Genomic DNA, 24,105 nt, shown 5'->3' with positions numbered 1-24,105 from the left:
GCCATTAAACTATTAAACTTTTTGAATAATTGAGTTTTGATCAGACAACTATTAATAGCATATTTTTATTCATTAAATTTAAATTTGGTAGAGTTAACAATAAAATTAGACAAAATAGTCCACAAAATTCACACTTTTGGTGATTCAATGAATAAAAATATATTATTAATAATTGAGTTATCAAATTTTGACTATTAAAAAAAAGTTTAATGACTATTGCTGGAAAGGTCAAAGCGACAGAAATTTGCAACCCCCGACAATGTCCGATGGTCCTCCGCCCAGTGTCCCGTTAGCCTCTAGTTTCAGGGTTTAGCCTCAAGCGAAGGGTTAAACCCTCTTTAAATAAAGCTTTGTTCACCAAAATCTTCCCTCTTCTCTCCGTTTTTTCCTCTTTTTTCCCTCTCTACTCTGCTCTGGTATGGGGTTGGTTTCTGCTCTCCTTTTCAGCCATGAGTCAGTCATCCCCATTCCCAGACAAAGAGTTCTCATAAACCCTCTCTAAAACCTCTCTTATTTACAGCCCCACTGTCACCTGCAGAAAAGGGGGAAATATTAACAAAGCAAATCTTTTTAACTGTTTATTATAAACGGAAAAAAAAAAGATTATCAAGACGGCAGCTGCTTACAGTAAAATCTGTGGCGCTAGCCATAAACTAGTTGGCAGAAGAATTGCGAAGGCCATGGCTGCTGCAATGGGGGGTTTCTGTACTCAGTTCACCCCTTTCAAAAAGTCCCCTTACTTGTGGCTCTGTCATTCATCATGCCCTCACACTTTTTCTACTTCTCGCTCCTTCTGGGCTCTTTCTAGTAAAGCCCTTTGCAGGTTTGCTTCCTTACTCTTGCTTAAAAAGCTTATCTTTTTACGTTTATCGTGCATTTTCCTTATGTGGGTTTTTTGATTTTTCACCTAGTAATTTCTGGGTTTTCAGTAGGTTGCCATTGAAGGGGTCTGCTGGGCCCCCCGGGGGGGGGGGAGAGGAGGAGGTTGGGAGGGGGCTGGTAGGCTGTTGGTTTTTTAGCCTAAAATAGTTTCCCCTCCGTCCCCCTCCCCCAACCATCAAAAAACCAAAAAAGGAAAAAAAAAAAAAAGAAAGAAAGAATGATTTTTTGGTGAATTAGGCTCTCTACATGGTTGAGCTTTATGTCATCTAATCAGCAATGCTGTTACTCTAAGTGGCTGAGATGTTTGTATTGCTTATCTTGCTATAATTGTTAGTCATATAATGTGTATTCTGCTATGCTTTGAGTTATTTGGGCAAGGTCAGTAGGCAGAGTGTGATATCTTTCCATGTTGTATGTCAATATTCTTGGCTGCATTACCATGATTAGATGCCTCGTTTACTCTGATAATTCAAATGGGATGAGACTGTTAGCAACCAGTTGTGGCTTAATTAACAGAAATAAGTTTAGGCAAAAAACTAAGCAGCGATAGATTCAGTTTCATAACTGAAAGTGTCGTCTTTGTCAAAATATGAGAAAAACTGCTTTTCTGTTCTGCTGTAAGGATATCTGTTCCATAGCACCATATGTCAGAGAGATCTGTAATGCTATTGAGATTTGTACAAATTCATTAAACATAGGATAAATAGTTGATAATGCAAATGTTTGTACTTGTCATGAGTTCAATTTGTGTGACAAAATAATGTATTTTCATTTATTTTATTTGAGTATTTTGTTGGCTTTGGGCTTTCATGACACTGTGACTCTCAGGCCAGAATATTGCAAAACCCATTCTGGCTACATATCCTTCTCAAATGTCTCAAACGGCCCTGCTTCTGATCATTCCGTTGTGAAGATATCAAGTAGGAGTCATGTGTTTGTGCATGACTATCAGAGGCCTACTTACAAATCCTGGGGTGACGTGACTCAATACTATAAGAGAAGAAAGGAAGCTTATCGTGCTGAACGGACTTCTAGTTTGCCTAGTTTGACAGATGGAAGTGATCACAAATTTAGACAGCAAAGCACTGATAATGACTTATCTTGTCCATCTACTAGTAATTCACCTCTCTCGTTCAGAAATGTTCATGATTCAGCTTGTTCTTCAGGAAACCTTAGCCTACCGAATATCGTAAGTGTGAATACAATTGCACCAGATCGTGAGATGAAGGACAACTTTTCAAGTAGCAGACAGCCTTATACATCAAATAGCCAACAAGCAGACATACACTGGAAAATCTCTCCGAGGACAATGCAGTTACCTTCAAAGTCTTCCCAACCTAATATTTCCCTGCCAAAATTATTCGAAGAACAGAAAGAAAAGTATCCCTCAATTGATGAAGGCAGTGCTCATAATGTAACAAAAAGGGAGGCTGCTGCTGCAATGTCTGTTGGTGTTGAAAAAATAAATGGAACCCCCACAGGAAAAGGATCTGTGGAACCAGAAGCTATTATCCAGTCAAATCTTCGTGAGAGGCTTGGTTGCATTTATGACAAGGTTCTTGTGGTTGATACTGTCTCTGCTGCAAAGGAAGTAGTTGGTTTGCTCACAAATCAATACAGGCATATGGTCCATGCATGTGACACGGAAGTATGTTTTTCATTTGACTTGCTTTTAGACTATTTTACATTTGGATCAACCAGTTGAATTCTGTACTTTAATTAACTTATTCCCTTAATATTCATGTTCTCTCCAGTAGCATTCACTTTTTTTTTGGGAGCTCATTTTACTGGCGTCTGCTAATGTGTAGGTATCAAAGATTGATGTTAAGCAGGAAACACCAGTTGATCATGGAGAAATTGTATGCTGCAGTATTTATTGTGGACCGGAAGCGAATTTTGGAAATGGAAAGTCTTGTATCTGGGTAGATCTTCTTGATGAGGACGGGAGGAATATTTTGGCTGAATTTGCTCCTTTTTTTGAAGACCCGTCAATTAAAAAGGTAAAGATTTTTTATATGTAATTCTGTGTGGAGCTCTTTGTTGCTCATCAGTTCTTCAAATGATTATATGCCATGTGGGGAACTACGCTGGCTTGTTTTTCTGTAGGTGTGGCACAACTATAGCTTTGATAACCATGTTATAGAGAATTATGGACTTAAACTTGCTGGTTTCCATGCTGATACAATGCACATGGCCCGATTGTGGAATTCATCAAGAAGATTAGAAGGTGGGTATTCTCTGGAAGCCCTTACCGGTGATTCTTCTGTCATGTCTGATGCTAGGTTATGCCTTGGTGAAGAGTTGATTGGTAAGGTGTCAATGAAAACCATCTTTGGGAAGAAAAAAATAAAAAAAGATGGTTCTGAGGGTAAAGTTGTCACTATTCCTTCTGTTGAAGAGCTGCAAACTGAAGAGCGCGAGTTATGGATTTGCTATTCTGCTTTGGACTCGATAAGCACTCTTAGGCTTTATGAGAGTCTGAAAACTAAATTATCTAGGATGGAATGGAAATTGGATGGAGCTAGAAGAGGATCAATGTTTGATTTTTATAAACAATATTGGCGTCCATTTGGTGAGCTTCTAGTGGAAATGGAAACTGAGGGGATGCTAGTTGATCGTGCATACCTCGCTGAGATTGAGAAAGTGGCTAAAGCAGAACAAGAAGTTGCTGCTGACAGATTTCGCAACTGGGCATCAAAGTACTGTCCAGAAGCAAAATATATGAATGTCGGAAGTGATGCGCAGTTGCGCCAACTTTTTTTTGGTGGCATACAGAACAGGTATGGGTCTCAAATGAGTGTCTCAACATGTATACATAGCAAAAAAACTTGAAGTCGACAGAATTGTTTGTCAAATGGCTTATGATTTTCATGTTTCACTTAGAATTTGGGATTCCTATGTGACATGTGCCTAATTAGCTCACTGGCATTCTACCGTCTTATGTGAATTATTTTTCTACTTTCTGGAAAAGGGTTAACAAAATTTATGTAATTAAGTTGGTCAAGCTTTCTATGTATTCATCTGTGCATTTTTTGTTCACAGAAAAAATCGGGATGAGACTCTTCCAATAAAGAGGGGATTCAAAGTCCCCAATGTTGATAAGATCATTGAAGAAGGAAAGAAGGCTCCAACAAAATTCCGCACTATTACTCTGCATAGGCTTTTTGATGACCATTTGAAGAGTGACATGTACACGGCAAGCGGATGGCCCTCTGTTAGTGGAGATGCTCTGAAGGCACTTGCTGGGAGTGTTTCTGATGAATTCGATCTCATATATGAAGCTGCTCAGTTGCAGTCTGATGATAGCTTCAGGGTGGCCAATGAAATGGATGAAAGTGATCTCGCTGATAAATCAGCTTGTTCTTCACTTGGAGGTGATCAAGGAAGTGAGGCTTCCAGTGCCATTTCTGCTCTATGTGAAGTTTGTTCAATAGACTCTCTTATATCCAACTTTATTCTACCCTTGCAGGTTAGTTTCTGTGAAACTTGCCGGTCTTTTACATATAAAATCCTGATAAAAGCAGCCAAAGGCATAAACCCCTGGCTCTTGGGCTTCATACCCAAATAGAATTGGAAAAGGCTGGACTTTTGGTTTCTTAGTCATGTTTCTTGTTTTGGGTCTTCTTCAAAACCGTGCATGATGCAAATTAAAAAAAGATGTGTTTGGAAATCAGGTAAAAAAAAAGTAATATTAACTGCGCCAATCTTTTTACTGTTCCATAACAAACATTTCTTTTGCTTTTCTCTATGTATTCAAGAATGTAAAAAATCATGATTGCATTGGTTTCCTTTCTCACAGGGAAGTCACATATCAGGCAAGAATGGGCGTATTCATTGTTCACTTAATATTAACACAGAAACCGGGCGGCTTTCAGCAAGAAGGCCAAATTTGCAGGTGTGTTGTATATATATATCTCTGATCACCTCAAGCAAGCTTGTCAAACTATAGTGGGGCTATATGGATCTTGACTGCTTCTTGTGCATTGCATACTGCATGGTATTGACAATAGAAACTGTGAATCCTGCATGGCATTTTTTGCATTGTGGTTTTGTTTTGAAAAAGATGTTCTTGAGACATGCTGTACATTTGATAATTGCTATGGTGGGGTTACCCTTTCTCAATTTTCTTGCTTGGATGCATTGCTTTTTACTATTCTTTTGTATTCACCATTGATATTTGTAGATCCTATATTATGGATCCTCATGGGCCATGCAGTACCCAGATTCCTTCACCCATTTGATATTATTTTGCATTGATTGTGTTCTTTGAATCGGAATACCTTCTGAAATAAATATCTTAATTGAACCTCCCACTTCTATCCTGCAAATGAAAGCTTTATTGCATTCTATAATTCCAATGTTATGTCGAACAGAACCAGCCTGCCTTAGAGAAGGACCGCTATAAGATTCGTCAGGCATTTATTGCTGCACCAGGGAACTCCCTGATTGTTGCTGATTATGGGCAGGTAAATAGATTTGGCTTCCTAACAATAGTGATAGAAGTTGTTCAATTTAATACTTTGTGGCTTAATTGCTCATACTATCATAATCAGCTGGAGCTTAGGATTCTTGCACATCTCGCTAACTGTAAGAGCATGTTGGATGCTTTCAAAGCTGGTGGAGACTTCCATTCAAGGACAGCAATGAACATGTATCCACATATTCGAGAAGCCATTGAACAAAAACTTGTTCTTCTTGAATGGCACCCACAACCTGGTGAAGAGAAGCCTCCAGTTCCTTTACTAAAGGTCAAGTGTATTCTGAAATGCCTGTGGCATCAGCAGATCAGATCAATTTAGCATTTCTTATTTCTTGTTTTTGGTTCATAGGAATAGTAACACTGTGGCATATAAATAAACTTAGGATTCAATTGAAGAACAATATCTTTGATGACATGAATTCTATGAACCGTAGCACAAGCTTTGCCAAGTCAAGATAAGCGACTCAATGGGGATTTAGTATGTATTCTTACAAGCAAGTTTCCAGAAAGACGACATCAAGTTGTGCAACTCTCTGCATTCCTGCCCCACTTTTCTTTTGTGAGGTTCAGTAGCAAGTCATGGCATAAATAAGATTTAAAAATGCTCCCCTACTTCAAAATAGGGTAAATATTGTATACCTATATGAGACTATCTAATCATTCTTTTATAGCCTATTTTCCTTAGGAATGGTATTGGATGTTAAGGTGTTAAGACATGGTTTCGAAGCCTGTCAATACTTAAAACTTGGTTAATGGTATCTTTTATCTGATCAAACTTCACTTCTCTTACACTTTAGGCAGCCTGCAATGTCTGCTAAGACGGCAATGGCTGCTAAGCTTTGCTAATTATTGCCTCTCAAGGTTCTATAACTTCCGGAGACAGATTAATTCTTGGTGATGTTAAGGACAATCTAATTGGTTGCAGGATCAAAACAGATAGTGATAAAGTTTCTAATGGAAGATACTGTTTAAATATGTATTTAATTTAGATTCACTTTCAAGTTAGTTTCTTATACTGTTAAGTTGTATCGAGTTTCCACTTTGGCTGATCAATTCACCTAAGCCATGAGGTGTGTCATTGTAGTTGCAATGCATTAAGGTACACCACAAGTGCTGGTGTGCCCCCCCTGTCAACTGCTCTCTATTGGTCTCTTGTGGATGCTAAAAATGTGACATTCCAAGCTCTCTTTTCAGGATGCTTTTACTTCTGAAAGAAGGAAAGCTAAGATGCTCAACTTTTCCATTGCATATGGAAAAACTGCGGTGGGGCTTTCCCGTGATTGGAAGGTATGTTAGATATAATTGCTAAATTCTTTTTATTTCAATTCAACATCCTGCATCCTCTTGTTGTTAATCAGCATCTGCATTATGAAGGTTTCTGTGGAGGAAGCAAAGAGTACAGTTGATCTCTGGTACAGCGACAGGAAAGAAGTTCTGAACTGGCAACAAGATCGCAAAGCTGAAGCTCGTCAGAGCAGATGTGTCCACACATTGCTAGGAAGAGCACGCCGTTTCCCTTCACAAAAAAGTGCTACTTCAGCGCAAAAAGGTCACATTGAAAGAGCTGCCATCAACACGCCTGTTCAGGTCTCTGATTTTATTTAAAATGTTCAAAGATAACTTTCTCAGATATAATTGTAGGTATATTCAAGGTTGGTAGAAACTATTAAATCATGTCTCCCGCTTCTTTTATTTTATTCCATTTCAAAGATTTCAACCAGATATTTTTGAAGTTCCAAAACTGCATCTGATACATAGAAGTATTCTGTTATGTTGCAAATAATATTACGTTTCAATTTCTGGTGACATGATGTTATCAACCTGAAATTGTGATTATTTTTTCCTTTGCATGCAAAATTGCAACAGGGAAGTGCAGCAGATGTTGCTATGTGTGCCATGTTAGAAATTTCAAAGAATGCACGCCTGAAAAAGCTTGGGTGGAAGTTGCTTTTGCAGGTTAGATTATTCTCTTAGCACATTACCTACCCTGAACTCCTCCTTCTTGACACCTGCATCTGTCTTTTCTTTTAAGGTTTTTTGCATATTGGAACTGATGGTTACTCAACAATGAATTGGCGCATGCTTTGCCACGTTGACATTTTTGAATATCAGCTCTCCTATCTATGGTCATTCATGTTGCTTTGTGATATGTATCTGATTTGGCTAGATGGAATATCTGTTCTGCTGCAGAGCTTTTAGTTCAGAATAGGTTGAATTGTCTGACTCATAAATCTGAATTGATATTCTAATCTTTGCCTACTAAAGGATTTGTATGTGAACAGGTTCACGATGAAGTTATCCTGGAAGGGCCAACAGAGTCAGCTGAGATAGCCAAGGCCATAGTGGTCGACTGCATGTCAAGACCGTTCAACGGAAAGAATATTCTTAAGGTGGATCTGTCTGTTGATGCCAAGTGTGCACAAAATTGGTATGCGGCCAAGTAGATAATATGTGGATTGCCAAAACTTATATGGTCTTTGTGGCGGGCTTGCCTTTTGCACGTTGTCAAGAGCACAGCATGATCTCTTCATGCTCCGAGGTGGTTTTAGCTGTCTCAAAATTTTGCAGCATCTGATTCGTATCATACCTTCAGCTATGGGTAGTCAATGTGTCATAATTCTTGTTTTGCTTGTCATGGATGATGGACTTCTATGCAGTCTGAGCATTCTGAGCGTTCTGAGCATCCGTTGGGAGTTAGAAAGCCTGCTGAATTTTGATTGATTGTATATAGGAAATTCTCTTATTGGTTGTATGTAAATCCTAGGACGTTCGAGTCTCATCTTATTTTGTATTTTCTAGCGTCGGACATCTTTTACCTTATTTTGTAGAAAACCTTTCCATGAGAGGGAGAATTATTGTACCTTTATTACCCATTTTTCTAGAGTAACGAGTTAATTGGTGGTGTGTTTCTTTGAGTTCCAGCTAAGTGGTCTCCATGCCCCTCGGTTGTTGGTACTCTCTTAATTGTCCTGCTAAATAAACTTCCTGGCAAACTGCCGGAGAGGAAGCTGCAAAGAACTAATGCCTTCTTTTCTGAAGCCCGAATAAGCCTAAATATCTTGCCCATATTACAAGCAGTAGAGCTGTGATCCAGCAGCTTAGGATACCCAACTTTGAAGTCACAAAAGAACAAGCATAAAGCGAAAAGAAGCGTCCGTTGGCTTCAAAGTTCAAACATACTTTGTATGTGTAGTCTTTAGCATTGCCCCAAACCACTACACATAGGATCGAGCTTGAAAATCCATAATTCAGCCTCAAAAAATGAACAAATTGAACTAACCAATGGAACATAGCTAGAAACTGTTGTGATTTCAACAACGATAGGTAGATACAAAAATGTACTCCACAAAATAAGATACTGGTCAGCTTTCAAGAGTGCTCCTCAAGCTATTTCTCCAATTGCTTCAAGTCAATTTCCCAAGCAGATGCCAACTGGAACAAAAGTTGTTCTGGTGTTGCTCCTTCCCAGTCCTCTGGCACATCAATTGCTGAAGAAGCTTCATGTAAATTCAACAAAATTTCTCTTTTCACATCCATAGGAATGCCAAGAACATCAGTCCCGTTTTCTACCGTAATTTCCACCAACTAACGAGATGAGAAATGAGATCATTTAGTGTGAAACTAAGGAAGCCAGAATGAAAAAACATAATAAGAAGATCAGAAAACCCTGCAGCCTCCGTTCAACAAAGTCCTATAAGGTTGCTTGTAGACCATTTAACAAAAAACTGCCCCACTTTTTAGACAAAATTACTCGACTGCTTCCAGTTAATTAGAAGTCGTCCTTTTATTATAAAAACATACTACTGAGAATTTATCCTATACCATTTGACAGTAGAAGTGACAGACATAAATTGCAAAAAAGGCTAGAACTCATGGCTTTGTATGCCTTCATCATTTTAATCACATAATTCATGACTTTCAACTTGAGAAATTGAGACAAGAACTGTGAAAGGAACCTGGATTCATGAAACCATTTTGACAAAATAGATCGCAATGCAGTGAAAGAAAGTCGGGCAATAATCAAGAGTGACAATACCTGTTGCACCCAGGATAAGCTGATGTCATACAAGTCCTGCTCGAGTAAAAATTGGGCAATGGCATGTAAAACCTCAATTGCAACCTCACTTGAGATTTGATCTAATACAGGCCCTGATCTGTCCATTAACTTTACAAGCAGAAGATCATCTCCACTAGATAGAACTTCAGCAAAAGCTGAATCTGTATCACCAACGTGAAGTGCATCCATAGCATTGCTCCAAGAATTCCAGATAGGATCTCTTTCTTGCATGACATTATCATCCCCTAATGCTTCAGCAGTCAATTCTGGCACTGCTACCCTTGCACTTCGAGCAGCCCCACTGTCTTCACCAGCTACCCTTATTGCTTCTAATGTTGCCTCATCCTTTGAAGCTTGCCAGACACTTCTAGCAGATGGTCCCTCACCAAATCTAACAGGTCCAGCTCCTCGGTCCCAAGCTCTCCTGCTGCCAACTTGATCATTATCATTTTCGGATTTAGGGGACCTACAATCAACAGGACCACCACCCAAAGTTCTTCTAGAACCCATTTGCCCATTTTTACCATATGCTTGAAAATCCCAAGCATCAGGTGCATCAGATCTCCAAGGAGGGCCCCTTCCCCTATTGCCTGAAGGTCTACCATCAGAAGGTGCAAATCTATCTCCAAAGGGAATCCTTCCATCACTACCACTCCCTAACTTAGCATTAGTATAGTCAGCAAAGGCATTGTATTTCCCTGCACTTCTGTTGGATGATCCTTCAAATCCACCCATAAAACTAGCACCTCTTCGACTTGTTGATAGAGACAAATCCCGTGCCATGTCTTCAACTACTCTTTCAAGACCTCTCACTCTGTTTTCAAGCGTCACCATGCTATCATGTGAACCACCCATAAAATCCTACAATATGAGGAAAAGGTTAGCACAACTGGAGATACAGGAATAATTCCTTGCAGTTATATGTTATTGAACCTCACCTGCAACATGTTCATGAGATGAGCCTGCTGCCTTTCCAGTTGTAATAATTGCCTCTGAATAGCCAGCCAATTTCCTTTATTATTCGAGAAACTGTCAGATTGGCCTCCACTCTTGGAAAAACCCCCTTGAATGCCAGATAAATCTCTTTGATTCAGATCACTTGTTTCATCAGTATCTAGTTCTCTAGAACTATAGCTAGAAGTTCCTTTCTCAGTGTTACGATATCTAAAGTCAAGTGATCCACCATCAGGCTGGTAGCTGGTCCTTGTCCTCTCCCTTGAATCCTTGCCCACAGCCTCTTCCTCATTCTGCAAATTAGAAGAATTAGGGCATCGACGAGGGACAACCACTTCTACAGGCAAATCATCTGAACCCCTTGTTTCAAGTTTTTGGAAAAACTCAGGGTTCAATTCTCTGTCAGTTAATGCAGGTGCCTTCTTCCTCAGTATCCCAACTGCCTTGTCCAAAATGTTGCTACCCTTGTCTTTGAGATATGCATCATTAGAAGATGGATTATTAGATAAATCCTTCACCGGTAGTTCACTTCTTTCACCAGGGTTTCGAGAGTCCTTGTCTGATGGATAAGCTGATTCAGAAGTCTCACCATCTGAAGAGACATAAGAAAACACTGGGCTTAAGAGAATTAACAGGAAATCCTAATTGAAGGAGAAACTGAAATTTAATATATTGAAGTCAAGCATACTGTGAGATGAAGGTTTGTGTTCATCTGAAGCTCCATCTCCTTTTCCTGCAATTTTCTTCCACAGCTGCAGAGCTTCAGTTACACTATCTCTGACTGGTTTTATCTGGGACAGAGAGTGAACATGTTAACTTTTAGCTTTTGTATGTCGAGATACTTGCAATACTGAATAACTTCACTTATCTCATTAAAAAGGAGAACCGAAAAAAAAAAGGAAAGTAGAAAAAGATTCAGATGGTTGAGATCTCTGTCAAATTGAAAGAGAAAATCAACAACTACAACATTACATATGGTCATTACATTTGAAATACATAGAAAACCCGTTAAATGCCGAGGAAAAGACCAGCTGTATCAAAAATTGAAAAGAAATAATATTAATCATTTTTGTAGTTTTCCTGAAAGCAAGAGTGTCCTGGAATTTTAATTCAAAGTCTGCACAAACATTTTTACAATTTGTAAGTAAGCAACTCTTCTCCATGTTGGAAGAAAAAGGGACTGCAAATGTTAGCATCATTAATATACTGATTAAACCCAAAGAGTGATATTATTCCAATCATGTATCCTCCTACATAACCATGAAAAGAACAAGAGAACTGAGAGTAAGACGTGGAATATGTCATCAATAGGTTAGATTAATTCTAATCCTGCAATCCTTGGCAAAATCAAATGAAAGTATGATGAAAGCATGAAAGCCATTTAGAAGTTCATCAACTAAAGAAACATTTTCAAATACTCACAAGAAATTTCTCAAAAGCTATACATTCTTTTAAGATGTTCATCTTGGTCCCCATTATATTTTGTATTATGTAAAATAACAGACTAGCAATCTAAATGGACTAAAATAGATAAAGTATTCATGAATGAGAAATATTAGAAGCTTCAGAAAAAAAAAAAACAAAAACAAAATGTCAACATAAGAATATTCCAAAATCCTTGTGCAAATAAAACCTAAAAGGAAAAATGCACGTTAGCTAGCATTGATGCATTTATCAGCCTATTGACTTTTCTTGGTTCCATTATCAGTATTCAAGAAAAAAACTCCTGCATAAGGAGACTGCCCATTCGGAACCACACAGCATATTTATTGCGACAGGATGATTTTTTAAACGACAAAAATTACAAAAAGGCTACTTTGTCAAACCGGCAAGCCTCTAGCAGAGTCACTGTGGAGTTAGCTCCGTCTACCACCAAGCTGCTAGAGTGCAATGCCAGAACACTTAATGTCTCAGCTGCAGCCTTACGTGTCGCCCAATCTGAACTGCTAAGACAGTCGTGAATACTTTGCACCAAAGATTCAAGGCTTTGAGGTGCAACAGCTCCCACCTGAAACAAGTAGAACATAATCTCAGTCTTGTGTTTACACCATTATATTTCCAATATATGTGAAGACTGCATCGCGTCATAGTTTTTTCTGATCCATCCATATGGTACATTGGGCAGTAAGGATAAAGAGTTAAAAAAACTTTCGAAGATGCAAAACACAGAACCACATGTGTGGCAGCTATTGCATATAAACAGTACATTTCTTCCTGGTGCACAGATAAAATGACAGTATCAAGCATTTCCAAATTCTGCACCAGCAAATCTCAATGAAAACAGAGGCTGAAATCATTAATTACTCGAAATGAAAAAAGCATCACATCAATACAATAAACTGCAAAGAATGCTTGACCGAACGAAGGCAAAGGAAAATGCTGATTGCTGATTAAGCAGGGTAAGAGAGGCAGACTACATTTTCGTGTCCAGCTGCCCTATATATATATAAAGCTATAGTAGGCGTTGCTTGCCATTGCATTGGGACATCATGGTTCTATGCCTAACAAAATATCAAATTGACTTTCTTCTAACCATGAAATACATATAGTATGCAACTCCAAGACCCTGGCAAAATACTTAAAATACCAACCTGACTAAAAAAATTAACATTTCAATTTCATAAAGAGTTTTTGATCGCTTCTTAAGAGAAAATTCTCCATAACCGGGAAAATACTGACTAGACGTGAATCCTCACTAACAATAACACACAAGAAAACTAATGAAATAAAAGATGTACTACAGTTTAATCACCATAAACAAAGAATTGTCCACCAGAAAAATATTGGAGAAAACATGTGCCTAAAATGAACAAACCTGGGATAAGCTGGAAACAACAGGCAACAATGCAGCCTTTGCCATAAAATTGGGACTATTGAGGTACTTGCAAATCCTGGGACACAGCTTCTGGAAAGCCATTGTAGGCGGGTCGGAAGCAGATTCCACCATTTTAGCCATACACATTGCGGCCCCACCTTGAACCGCCTTATTATTCTCACTCATGGATTCAAACAGCGGCTTCACAAACAACGAGACTACTGAATTCAATCCCACATTACCATGATCAGCCGCAGCTTCCCCCTTCAAGTAAAGGGATGCCAAAGATCCAATGGCATCCCGACAGGAATCCCTGACAGCAGAATCCGAGTCTCTAAGCCTTTTGACAATGTGGGCTATGATTTTAGTCAAGTGGGTGGAAGCCGAATCGGTATGGGAAGCACATAGGACTGCCAGAAGGCGGAGGGATTCTTTTTTGATGGCGGGTTTAGGGTCGTTGGAGGCGTCGTAAAGGCAGTTGAGAAGCATTGAAACGCCATCGTTGGAGAGGGTGTGGATGATTTTCTCCAGGTCTTCAACGGCGATCTGATGCGTGTCTCTGTCGGAGAGCTTGGAGAGAGAAGTGAGGATTCTTTGCTTGAGTTCAATCATGGCTAAATGGGAAGAAAGCGAGGAGGAGGAAGATCTTGAAGGGGTTGTCTGGGCGGAGGATGGGTTGGGGGGTTTTGAGGGTTTAGCAGATTTTAAAGAAGTACTCATTTTCACAAGAATTTTGCGAGCATGCGAGAGAGAAAATGGCGTAAAAATGTGGGCAGATATGGGAAAAAGTTTGCCAAGACTGGTTTTTTTTTTCCTTTTCCTTTCTCTTTTTTTTTACCCTTTCTGGGGAATGGGATTATGAACGTGGGCTCTGAGGTTGGGGAAATGTGAAATTTGAATTCACCGGTCACTCCTGGTGTGGTATTAGTCAGTTAGATGTAGAGGAGAACAGATGCAACGCAAAGAGCCTTGTGAGAGAGAGAGAGAGCTGGCTTTGGTGGAGTGGACAGTGACAGTGGGGAGAACTGGAGAAGTGAAGTGAGAAGGAAGCGAAAATGAAAGAGGGCCAATAATCAAAGAAGGAAGGAAGATGGGAGATCTGATCTCACTCATTCATTAACCAATGCCCGGTGGGTTTAATCTTAAACTGAAATATTAGTCATCTGCTACTAGTTAAATAATGTAGGTCAAAGGTCTGTTGGTTATGTCATTATGTGTGTGCTTATTAGATTTATGGTTGTTTAGGGGATTGGAACCTGGGAGGGGGTTAGGAGTTTGAATAATTAGAGAGGGAGGACAATGAAATGAAAGATGGAAATTTGAATCCAGAGAACTTTGGAAAGAAAGAGATGAGTATGATTGGTGGTAAATTTATGACCGATTATGCCCATTCCCATATTCCCATCCCCATAATCCAGAATTGGACTCTAGCTTATTGGGGTTTTCCTTGGTGGGGAGCATTATTGGTTTTCCTTAGTCAGTTTTTGACCTGAGGCTAAGGGAGCGAAAATTGGGCACCACTACTCGACTCGTGAGGCACTGTCTCCCGGACCCGGACACATTTAGGCCTTGTTTGGATTGCCGGTTTCCGTCGAAAAATTACGTCGTTTTTCGTGATCACATTTCCCTATTACCTTTTTCCCTCACATACATCAAATCGCTACAGTAATTTTTCCATGAAAAATCACGGAAAATGCAATCCAAACACAACCTTACTTTGTGCAAACTGCAAAGGATGAAGCTTTTTTTTTTTTCTAGTTTACTCTGGTGGAGAGGGTGGCTTAATTGAGTCGAGAGAACTGACAAAAACTGAATCATTGTCGGATCAAATTTAAATGCTATGGGATCAAATTTGAATGTTATGGTTAAAGGTGAAGCTTGGTAACTCGGATGTGATTGTTAAAGGGATGTGAAATTCACCAATCCAATTGCTTTTTGTTTTGGCTTCTAGAGAAGTTAAACGATAGCGATTTGTCATATTTTAGTGACTAATGGATGGAGACAAAGTTTGAATCTAATCTTCCAACCCACCAAACCTGAAAGGCTTTGGTGGTGGCCACTGAGCTAAATTTAGTGGTTGCTATCTTGTAAAATTTTGACAAAGTTAGGAATAGGATAGGTTGATACAAAAAATGACTTTGCCCAGCTGCTGAGGCTTCTGCTGTAAGACGGTCAACATTTTTTTCTACATGAATTCCATTGGAGTATTTATTATTCATTTTCCTGAACCAATATACTAGTACCAAAGAGAAGAAGAAGATGAGTTCCTGCCTGGATATTAAGAAAGAAATGAAATAGACAGCATAACTTCTTCCTCTTTCAATCGTTTTTCTTTAATGAGCAAAGTCGACATGGAACCTGCTTCTTTAGATTGCTTTTATCAGGAGATTTGTCTTCTCAATGCAGCATGAAATTGCAGATCAAACCGGGTAATGTGCACTCATGGATGATGGCTCGTTATTATACCCGGTCACCTGAAATCTCGTAGACAATCTTGGCCCTTTTATAAAATAGACGGAGGCCCAATATGGAAAGCATACATCTCGGGCCATTGTTATTCAATTTGGACTAGGAAGTGGGAACCGGGAACCATCAGCCATCAGGCTTTCTCCAGACCCATTCCAACTGTGAAAACAGATACACTTCAGAAGGTTTTTCATATTAAACTGGTGGCGTTTGGTTCGCACATCGGAATCGGATTCGGATTCAGAATCGGATATCCTGGATTTAGAATGAGGTCATTCATTCCAATACATTTGCTTGGTTCAAGTACCTGGAAACCTGGAATGTGTATCATTATTATAGTTGATGTTTGGTTCGTCGACTCTTTCGGAATGGAATATAATAAATATATTATAAACCACATTGTAAATGATAATTATTGGCTCTTTGTAAATGGGATATAAGAAATTTTCACTAATTAAATATATTAGTATAAATGTATTAGTAAATTTAGTCTAACTGATTAATAATTTCTATTAGTAAACATGTATAATTATTAGTATAATTGATAATATTAATTATATTACATAAATTAATATACATTATATAATAAATATAACTAACAATTATTAATATTAATTATTATAAGTTTGTAACTAATTAAATTAAATATTATATATATAATTAAATATAAATATACAAATGTTATAATATAAATATATAATTATAAATATATAATATATACAAATATTAATTATATAAATATTTTATATAAATATAATATATATTACATATTAAATATAGTTATTATTATATTTAAAATAATAATTATAATTATAATTATATAACTTATTAATATTACATACATGTATATATTATAATTATATGCACTATAATATACATTTATAAATATACATATATATTATAAATATATTATTATATAATATTAATAAATTTATAATATATATTATATAAGTATAATTGTATTTAACTATATAATTATAATATATAATATAATAATATAATAATATCATTATTATAATTTTGTAACTAATTAAATTAAATATTATTTGTATAATTAATTATAATTATACAAATGTTATAATATAAATATAAATATATAATTCTATAATATATAAATATTAATTGTACTAATATTTTATATAAATATAATGCATATTAATTAGATATAGTTATTATTATATATTATTATATTTAAAATAATAAATATAAATATAAATATATAATTTATTAATATTATATACATGTATTTTTTTATAATTATATGCACATATAATATACATTTATAAATATACATGTATATTATAAATATATTATTATATAATATTAAGAAATTTATAATATATATTATATAAATATAATTATATTTAACTAAATAATTATAATATATATTTATATAATATACTAATATTATAATAAAATTTTATAATTATAATATATTATATATATGTATATATTATAATATAAATATATAATGTCAATATAAATATAAATATATAATATATAAATATTAATTCTACTAAATATTATGTAATTATAAGATTTTGGAATCACACTTGGGTTTTGGACAAAACCCACCCTTTTACTAAGGAATGGAGGGATGCCAAATTTTTAAAAATCATTCCAAAATTTCAATCCCCATGCCATTGAACCAAATACCAATTATGAAATTTATTCCATTTATTCGTTCCGATACCTTTTTAACGCCCAACCTTTCACTCAAAATCCTAAAAATAACCTTTTAAACCTTCAACGTTTCTTCACGGGATTAGTAGTAGCGTCTCCCACTAGGCGAAAAAGGACAAAAGGGAGCGTAATCCTATTATTAGAGGACATGATATGATTTCTTGTCGGATATTGCCTAAACCTTCCGTTTGACTGGTTAGATAAGCTGCCATGCTAAATAAGTCACATAGCTTTAACTTATAAAGTTGGACTTATGTGAAATCTCGCATCACTTAAGATTTTGATGGTGACAGAATAACCGCAGTCTAGATTGGTAGAGGACGTAGCAACCCTTTTTCAAGATTCTTGGGGTGGTTGGAGAATTGTGAAGACTGAAGACTCCTCCATCTTTGCTAGCTCAGTTACTGTTTTCATTTACTTACTCTAGTAGGTATCAGTTCTGGCTTTTTAGAGTTTTTATTTATCTCTTCCATCTCTTTGGTTTAAAGGGATGTCAAGGGACCCTTCCTTCCTTCACTAAGTTCACTTTTGAGAGCTCCAACGCACGCTCAGGTGTTTGTAGGTAAATTCTGTTTCTTGATTTCTGCGTCCATTCCCCTGATTGGGCCCTTTTGGTTAGAACTTCTCGATATCTTTTTACTTAGTTTAGATCTGCAAACTTTTTTTTTCCCCTTAATTATAGATGAACTGTTCACGGAAGAAATCTTTGCGTTGGTTCATGGCTGTTGAATGTTATCTCACTGATTTACCTTTTTCGATTTGATGGCAATTTGTCTTCTTTGTTCCTATATTTGCTGGGGTTGAAAGTTGAAACCATCTGTACTTCAACCTTTTTAGCCTATAAAAGTATAAATAGGCTGTGTGCCATGTCTTTCTATCTTCTGTGGGACATTTAGTTTATGAGGGTTTATGGTTCTTGTTGGTGGGGTTTTAGATGATCTGTAGAGTTTAAAGGCACCACCTTTTGCTCTTGTATTGTGCATTTCATTACTGTACTGTTGGATAAAATCTGAAAACAGCTTTATGAGGTCTTCTTCATTAAAGCTAGCAGTCCCTCTGTATGAAGTCAACTAATGCTTTGCAATAATTCAAATTGATTGCAATGTCTGTAATCCTTAATGAGCACCTTTTGCCAGCTCAGTGCTGTTTAATTAGCGATGTCTGGTGAGGTGGGGAGGTGTACTGCACAATTTTTAATTTTCTGATATATTTGGATAATAATCTTCTGCTCTTTGAAGTCAGGCCTTCTTGTTTTGTCTGATCAATTTAACTGGAATACACATGCTTAATGATTGTATGGTTAATGTTCCAGAGTGCCTGTTAGTTGATCGATTGAAGTTCATCAGTATTTACTAAGGCAGGTTCTGCACTGAATTGCTCCAATAGCTCCATATCTTGTAATTTCCCATCATAGCTGTAACTGATGTTGTCACATTTTCAGAGTCATATTTGGATGGTGTTTTCAGCTAATGGTTGCTGTTCTTAGGAGACTTTTTAGTTAAGACATGCAAAGTTTCCTGTTTTGTTTCCCACTTGTGTATTCTCGTCCCCTGCATGGTCTGTTATCTGGTAATCGATGCTAAAGCTAAATTTAGAAACTGACATAACTAAACGCCATCAACACTTCATCTCTTTCTCCATCTGTGCTTTTAAGAAAAAATTACTACATGTTAACAGTTTGGTTAAACAGCACTTGTACCATATTGTTGGTGTTAATGCTTATGTGGAGGCATTATTGTCAAAATCCAAACAAAATGTTATATGGCACAATATATTTTTCCAATAGAGATCTATCTCAAATTATATCCTTGGTGCTATTGCGATGCAGGGTCTTAAACTGAATCTGTTGACTCTTTGTTGAAACCTTTCTGGAAATTAAAGAGTTGGGACGGTAAAAGAAATGGTTCAGACGCTAGAAGAAATCAGGGGTGGTGGAGGCTCAATAAAAGTTGGAACTATGGGGACAATTGGTGCCCTTATGTCAAGGGAGTTAGAAAATGTGAAACCTGAACTTCAGGTAAATGCACCAGCTGATTGTGATTTGCTTCCTATTGGCACTTCTAAGCAAAAGACATTCAAGTCTAGACCCCAGGTGAATAAAGCAAGCAGCAGCGGTCACACTAACCACGTTAATCCTGAAAACATCCGGAAGACCAAGCACTACACTCGGAAGAGTCAAATTCCGATGCTCAACTCAGATAACATTTCAATAGATGGAACACCTATTAGACAGAAATCTGACAAAAGGTTATCTTACATGGCTGAAGTTGTGGACATAAAATGTGGGAGCCAAGATAGAGCATGGGCGAGCCCTATAACCAATCGCCTAAAGAAGCTCGGTTTCTCAAAGCTATCTGAGAGCTTTATCTAAGCCTGCAAACTCTTAATATCAGCCTTCAAATTCCTGTAAGAAAATCCAGACTTTGAAGTTGGCTGGCTGCTCTCTGCAACGTCTACCATGTTGCACATGCTGGGTATAAGCTTTCTGCCTGCTCTTCTCTTCTTTTTGGGTGGTGTTGCCAAATATCCACGGTTGATTTTGTTGGAGCTACTTGAAGATGGCTTTTCTGTCGGTTTACAAGGTTTGTGTAAGCTATCTTGACAACCTAATTCTAGCTGGCTGAAAAATTCGATTTCTTGTAGTATGAGGGATCCAACAGTGCCTCTTGTGCCTATTTCAACTGGAGTAGTTTTTGCAGTCATTTTCTTTGGTATCTGCAGTGCATTGGTGCTGGATTTAGATACCGCCTTCCTATGCAATGTAGAAGATAAATTTGAGGCCTCTGGTTGAAGAGAGTTGGTGGTCCGGGGACTTGTTTTGGTTAGAGTATGTGGCATTTTGGTGAGGCTCAACATCTTGTGATCTTCACATGAATTCCCTACCTTATATTCTTTATCTGAGGTGGAGATTGCCTTTGTAGAGGGTATGGGTGGAGATGCATATTCATTGTATTCATGTGCTGATGGCTTAATACATTGAAGAAAGTTTTTAACTCCCCCTACAATCTTCTAACCACTTTTTAATCTGGATTCATGGTGACCCTTTGTGAAATCACTATACATTGTTGAAACAAACAATCCATTGCCGGGCCCAATTGGCTAGGTGAATGTGATATGCAGGAATGAAGAGTGAAAAAAGTTGAACTTTTCCTGATTTGAGGATTGCTAGCTTTCTTTTCACTGCCCTGGCGCTTTCAACTTGTGACTGTTTCGAGTCCCGCAAGAAAATCATGAAAGCAGAGTTAAGGAATTTAATGCGGTAATAGTACCAAAATTAATTTAAGATTTCAGAGCATATGGTTGTGCCTTCATTCTCACAGGGGACCAGGATCAAAAATAAATTGACGGCACACATTTCTTACACGTGAACATCACATGACTTTAGTCTTTTGAGCCCTTTATTTTTTTTTTTTTTTTTTTTTTGCCCCTTAATCTTTTTGGGGTCAATGTTTCTGATCTTCTTAGGTTAATTACAGAAGATTAATAGTGACAACAGATTATGGAGTCTTTGGGCCTATGTGTATTTGGGCCGATGTGTATTTTGCATCCTCAACTTCAACAATGGAGAATGCAGGCATATCCAACGTACAGAAGAAAGATGGGAGGGAGCATTTGCATGTTGATTTGCTACGTGGAAGCTTAAATGCTTTGATCAAAGCCACCTCACCCCTTCTTCCGCCCACAGCAATCTTCACTCCCTGTAGCAGCAGCTTACACGTTCTAGCCATGCAAGGCCCAAGCTCAGCTATAAATACCCTCCGCCCACTGCTAGCTGTTCCATCACAGAAGGAGAGAAGCGAGATGACGGCAAGAATGACGGTGATTGCAGCAATGTTGGCTACTGCCCTCTTGGCTGTAGCTGGAGTATCTGGCTTTCGAGCCACCATAACAGCCATCATCGACGAGGAACTGGACCAAGACGCCGGAGAGGAGCAGCAACAGACTCAGCAGAAATGCAGGCAGCAGATTCAACAAAGGCCGCAGCAGCTCCAACAGTGTCAGCAGTTCTTGCAACAACAGAGCCAGGAGAGCCCTTACGAGCCCGTGCTCCTGAACCAAGAAGGGAAACAGCAGCAGCCACTCTGGCAGTGCTGCCAGCAGCTGAGGAACGTCGACGAGCAATGCCGGTGTGAGGCCGTTAAGCAGGTTGTTCAGCAATTGCAGCAAGGTGAGGGTCCCTATGGCCAGCAGGGACCGCAGCAGCAACAACAAATTCTTCAAAAGGCTAGACAGCTCCCCGGGATATGCAACCTTCAACCAAAGGAATGCCAAATTCAGCCACCGCAACCATACCCCTACTACTAAATCCGAATCCTAATCCTAATTTCATCTGCAAGATGAATAATAATATGCCATGCGAATAAGCACATGATCCTGTAAATCCCAAGAGGGAGTTTTGTAATGTTAAACTTCAAAAGGCTAGACAACTTATTGATTACCTATTTGCATTCATTTCCTTTTCATTGTTAATTAGCTTCCCTTTTTTTTTTTCTCTATACATCCACTCTGAACAGACCAGCGTTAATAATATTACTATGCTACTAAGAGTTATTGCCAAGCAATCCCCAATTATGTCAAAGCCATGGATGCAAATGTATGAATTCCTTGCACTGAATATTTTGTTACCATTGAATCCTGAATCTATAAATACTCCCGTACGACATCTGCGTTTGTCCAATTACGTTCTTTTTCGGGGATTATGAATCAGTTTCATGAAGCAAATAACGCAAGAAACTGTTCAAAATCTGGACGGCAATATCCCAATTTCAAATTTGCATCTCAATCTTTTTTATTGATTTATCAGCCTTGAGCTGCAGAAATAACAGAATCCGAAATTTGGTAGATAGTGTTTTAACGCAAACTGTCAATTAGTCTACTGATAAAAATTGAGTTTGTTTCCCAAAAGAGAGAGAGAGTTTGTTGGTTGGAACCAGAGAAAAAAAAGTTTGAAGTCTAAAGGGCCCAAAAATACATTCGATGGACTATATTGGAAAAGGCCCGTGTAATTTCTGGCCCAACTCCTGTTGCTACTAAGGAAAGAAAAGGGGCAAAAAAGAGAAAATAGCGCAAAAGATTGTTCGAGTGGGAAGAGAAGCTTGCTCTCTCTTATCAGAGCCAGGTTTCGATCCTGGGACCTGTGGGTTATGGGCCCACCACGCTTCCGCTGCGCCACTCTGATTTGTTGATGTATTTATGTCAAAACAAATATAAGTAGTTAGTACATTTATCGTTCCATCGAACTCTACCTGATAAGGCCGTTGGTTTCGTTTCGTGTCTGAAACCATCCTCAATGGCTTCAATTCCTTGTGTTCTCCAGAATCCGTTAACTTCTTCAGCACCCATCCTCAACTCTTCTTCTTCACATGGGTCAAACTCTATTCCAATCCTCTGCAAACTCACTCCTCAGTTTGTGGGTGCCCCCAGAAGCAGTAGCAAAGGGTTAGGATGGTGCAGGCCCACCAGAATTGGGACAACCTCCGGCTTTTCAAGAACCACTTGCTGGTTCAGGTTTGGTAAGAATGGTGTGGATGCTGAAGGTGCTGGCATTTACGGTAGCCAATCCCGTGATGATTTTGACAGTGATGATGTTGAACACGTACTCTTAAGCTTTCCTCTGCCTTCGTTTCTAAATTGTATCGTTAATTTGCATTTTTTTCCATCCTTAATATAATTGCCAATTCTTTGAGTCATATTAGTAATTAGACCATGATTAATTTAGATTGAAAAGGAAAAAAAAAAAAAAAAGAATCATGTAGCTAGTGTAGGAACTTGTACTCCATAGGTTTAGTGCAAATTGACTTTGATAAGCTGCTGGACATTGACAAAATGCAAAAGAAGATAAAGAAGCTCGGTGCCTGTTGGGATTAGGTTCTAGTCTAGTTATTGAATGGGAGAATCTGCTGAAATTGATTCTTTCGTGGGAGTCTTTTTATCATTAGCCATGCTAATCTTTCCTGCAAGTTCTTTCCTCCCAAATAAAAATGAATCAGTTTTCTCAACTGTCAGGTGGACCTAATGGCCAGTTCTGTCTAAAGTTTATCTGCTTGTGAGACAAACTTTGTGCTTCTGCATTATATTGTTACTATTTTTAGCTGTTTTTGTTCATCCAACATGGTTGGTTTTTGAAGCTACTCCTTCAAATGCGACAGTTGACTAATGGGGCGAACAATTTTTCTGCTCATTCTTTCACAGTACTTCAATTACATGGGCATGCTCGCAGTTGAGGGTTCATATGATAAGATGCACGCTCTTTTGAAGCAAAATATTCATCCAGTCGACATTCTGCTAATGATGGCCGCCTCAGAAGGTGACAAGCCGAAAATTGAAGAACTATTGAGAGCTGGAGCTGATTATACAGTCAAGGATTCGGAAGGACGGACTGCCCTTGATAAGGCTGCTAGTGATGAAATTAAGGACTTTATCCTGGGGTTTTCGGTTCAAAAGGCTTGACCAAATTCTTTCATATGAAGGCTTTTTGTACCTTGATTTCATTGGACACGGTTTTTCTTCTTTTGAGTCGTTATTCCCTGCTAAGCTTTCATATTTGATGTAAGTTTCTGTAAACGAATTCTACGTTAGATCAAGAATCATCAAATGATTTTGTACCGTGACTGACTGCTAGAGCTCCATTCAACAGGTAGAGATTAACATCTTGATCCTCAAGATATTTAAGAAGTGATATTTGTTATGTTGCTAGTTCAACATAAAATATACATTCCCTAATTAATCTAAGTAACTAGAAATTTTGAATACCGAAGTTATTTGCTT

General features: G+C 37.9%; 4 protein-coding genes and 1 long non-coding RNA gene across 5 annotated transcripts; 4 read left to right on the top strand and 1 right to left on the bottom strand.

Moving 5' to 3' along the window:
* Nucleotides 1–222: 222 nt before the first annotated feature.
* On the top strand, nucleotides 223–8,257 carry LOC113687658 (DNA polymerase I A, chloroplastic/mitochondrial-like). Its single transcript, XM_072049277.1, has 12 exons — nucleotides 223–823; nucleotides 1,711–2,530; nucleotides 2,691–2,882; nucleotides 2,989–3,662; nucleotides 3,925–4,351; nucleotides 4,682–4,777; nucleotides 5,256–5,348; nucleotides 5,436–5,630; nucleotides 6,557–6,649; nucleotides 6,737–6,949; nucleotides 7,229–7,318; nucleotides 7,645–8,257. The coding sequence occupies exons 1-12, from the start codon at nucleotides 681–683 to the stop codon at nucleotides 7,804–7,806; spliced, it is 3,198 nt and encodes a 1,065-aa protein (XP_071905378.1). The 5' UTR covers nucleotides 223–680; the 3' UTR covers nucleotides 7,807–8,257.
* Nucleotides 8,258–8,498: 241 nt separating this feature from the next.
* LOC113688287 (microtubule-associated protein TORTIFOLIA1-like) lies at nucleotides 8,499–14,339 on the bottom strand. The gene is made up of 6 exons (XM_072049278.1): nucleotides 13,189–14,339; nucleotides 12,190–12,381; nucleotides 11,062–11,164; nucleotides 10,358–10,965; nucleotides 9,399–10,280; nucleotides 8,499–8,947 (listed from the first exon to the last, which is right to left on the bottom strand). The coding sequence occupies exons 1-6, from the start codon at nucleotides 13,906–13,908 to the stop codon at nucleotides 8,750–8,752; spliced, it is 2,703 nt and encodes a 900-aa protein (XP_071905379.1). The 5' UTR covers nucleotides 13,909–14,339; the 3' UTR covers nucleotides 8,499–8,749.
* A 3,345-nt stretch (nucleotides 14,340–17,684) lies between these two features.
* LOC113743669 (uncharacterized) lies at nucleotides 17,685–20,334 on the top strand. Its single transcript, XR_011814571.1, has 2 exons — nucleotides 17,685–17,899; nucleotides 19,166–20,334. It is a non-coding gene; the product is annotated as an uncharacterized lncRNA (long non-coding RNA).
* A 549-nt stretch (nucleotides 20,335–20,883) lies between these two features.
* Nucleotides 20,884–21,775, top strand: LOC113743668 (2S seed storage albumin protein). Its single transcript, XM_027271716.2, has one exon. It carries the CDS (start codon nucleotides 20,899–20,901, stop codon nucleotides 21,640–21,642), a length of 744 nt encoding a protein of 247 aa, XP_027127517.2. The 5' UTR covers nucleotides 20,884–20,898; the 3' UTR covers nucleotides 21,643–21,775.
* An 819-nt stretch (nucleotides 21,776–22,594) lies between these two features.
* Nucleotides 22,595–23,943, top strand: LOC113743667 (protein LHCP TRANSLOCATION DEFECT). The gene is made up of 2 exons (XM_027271715.2): nucleotides 22,595–22,933; nucleotides 23,530–23,943. The coding sequence occupies exons 1-2, from the start codon at nucleotides 22,628–22,630 to the stop codon at nucleotides 23,785–23,787; spliced, it is 564 nt and encodes a 187-aa protein (XP_027127516.1). The 5' UTR covers nucleotides 22,595–22,627; the 3' UTR covers nucleotides 23,788–23,943.
* Nucleotides 23,944–24,105: the final 162 nt, after the last annotated feature.

Source organism: Coffea arabica, chromosome 5e (assembly GCF_036785885.1).
Source record: "Coffea arabica cultivar ET-39 chromosome 5e, Coffea Arabica ET-39 HiFi, whole genome shotgun sequence".
NCBI lineage: Eukaryota > Viridiplantae > Streptophyta > Magnoliopsida > Gentianales > Rubiaceae > Coffea > Coffea arabica.
This window is presented reverse-complemented; position numbering and strand designations above follow the sequence as displayed.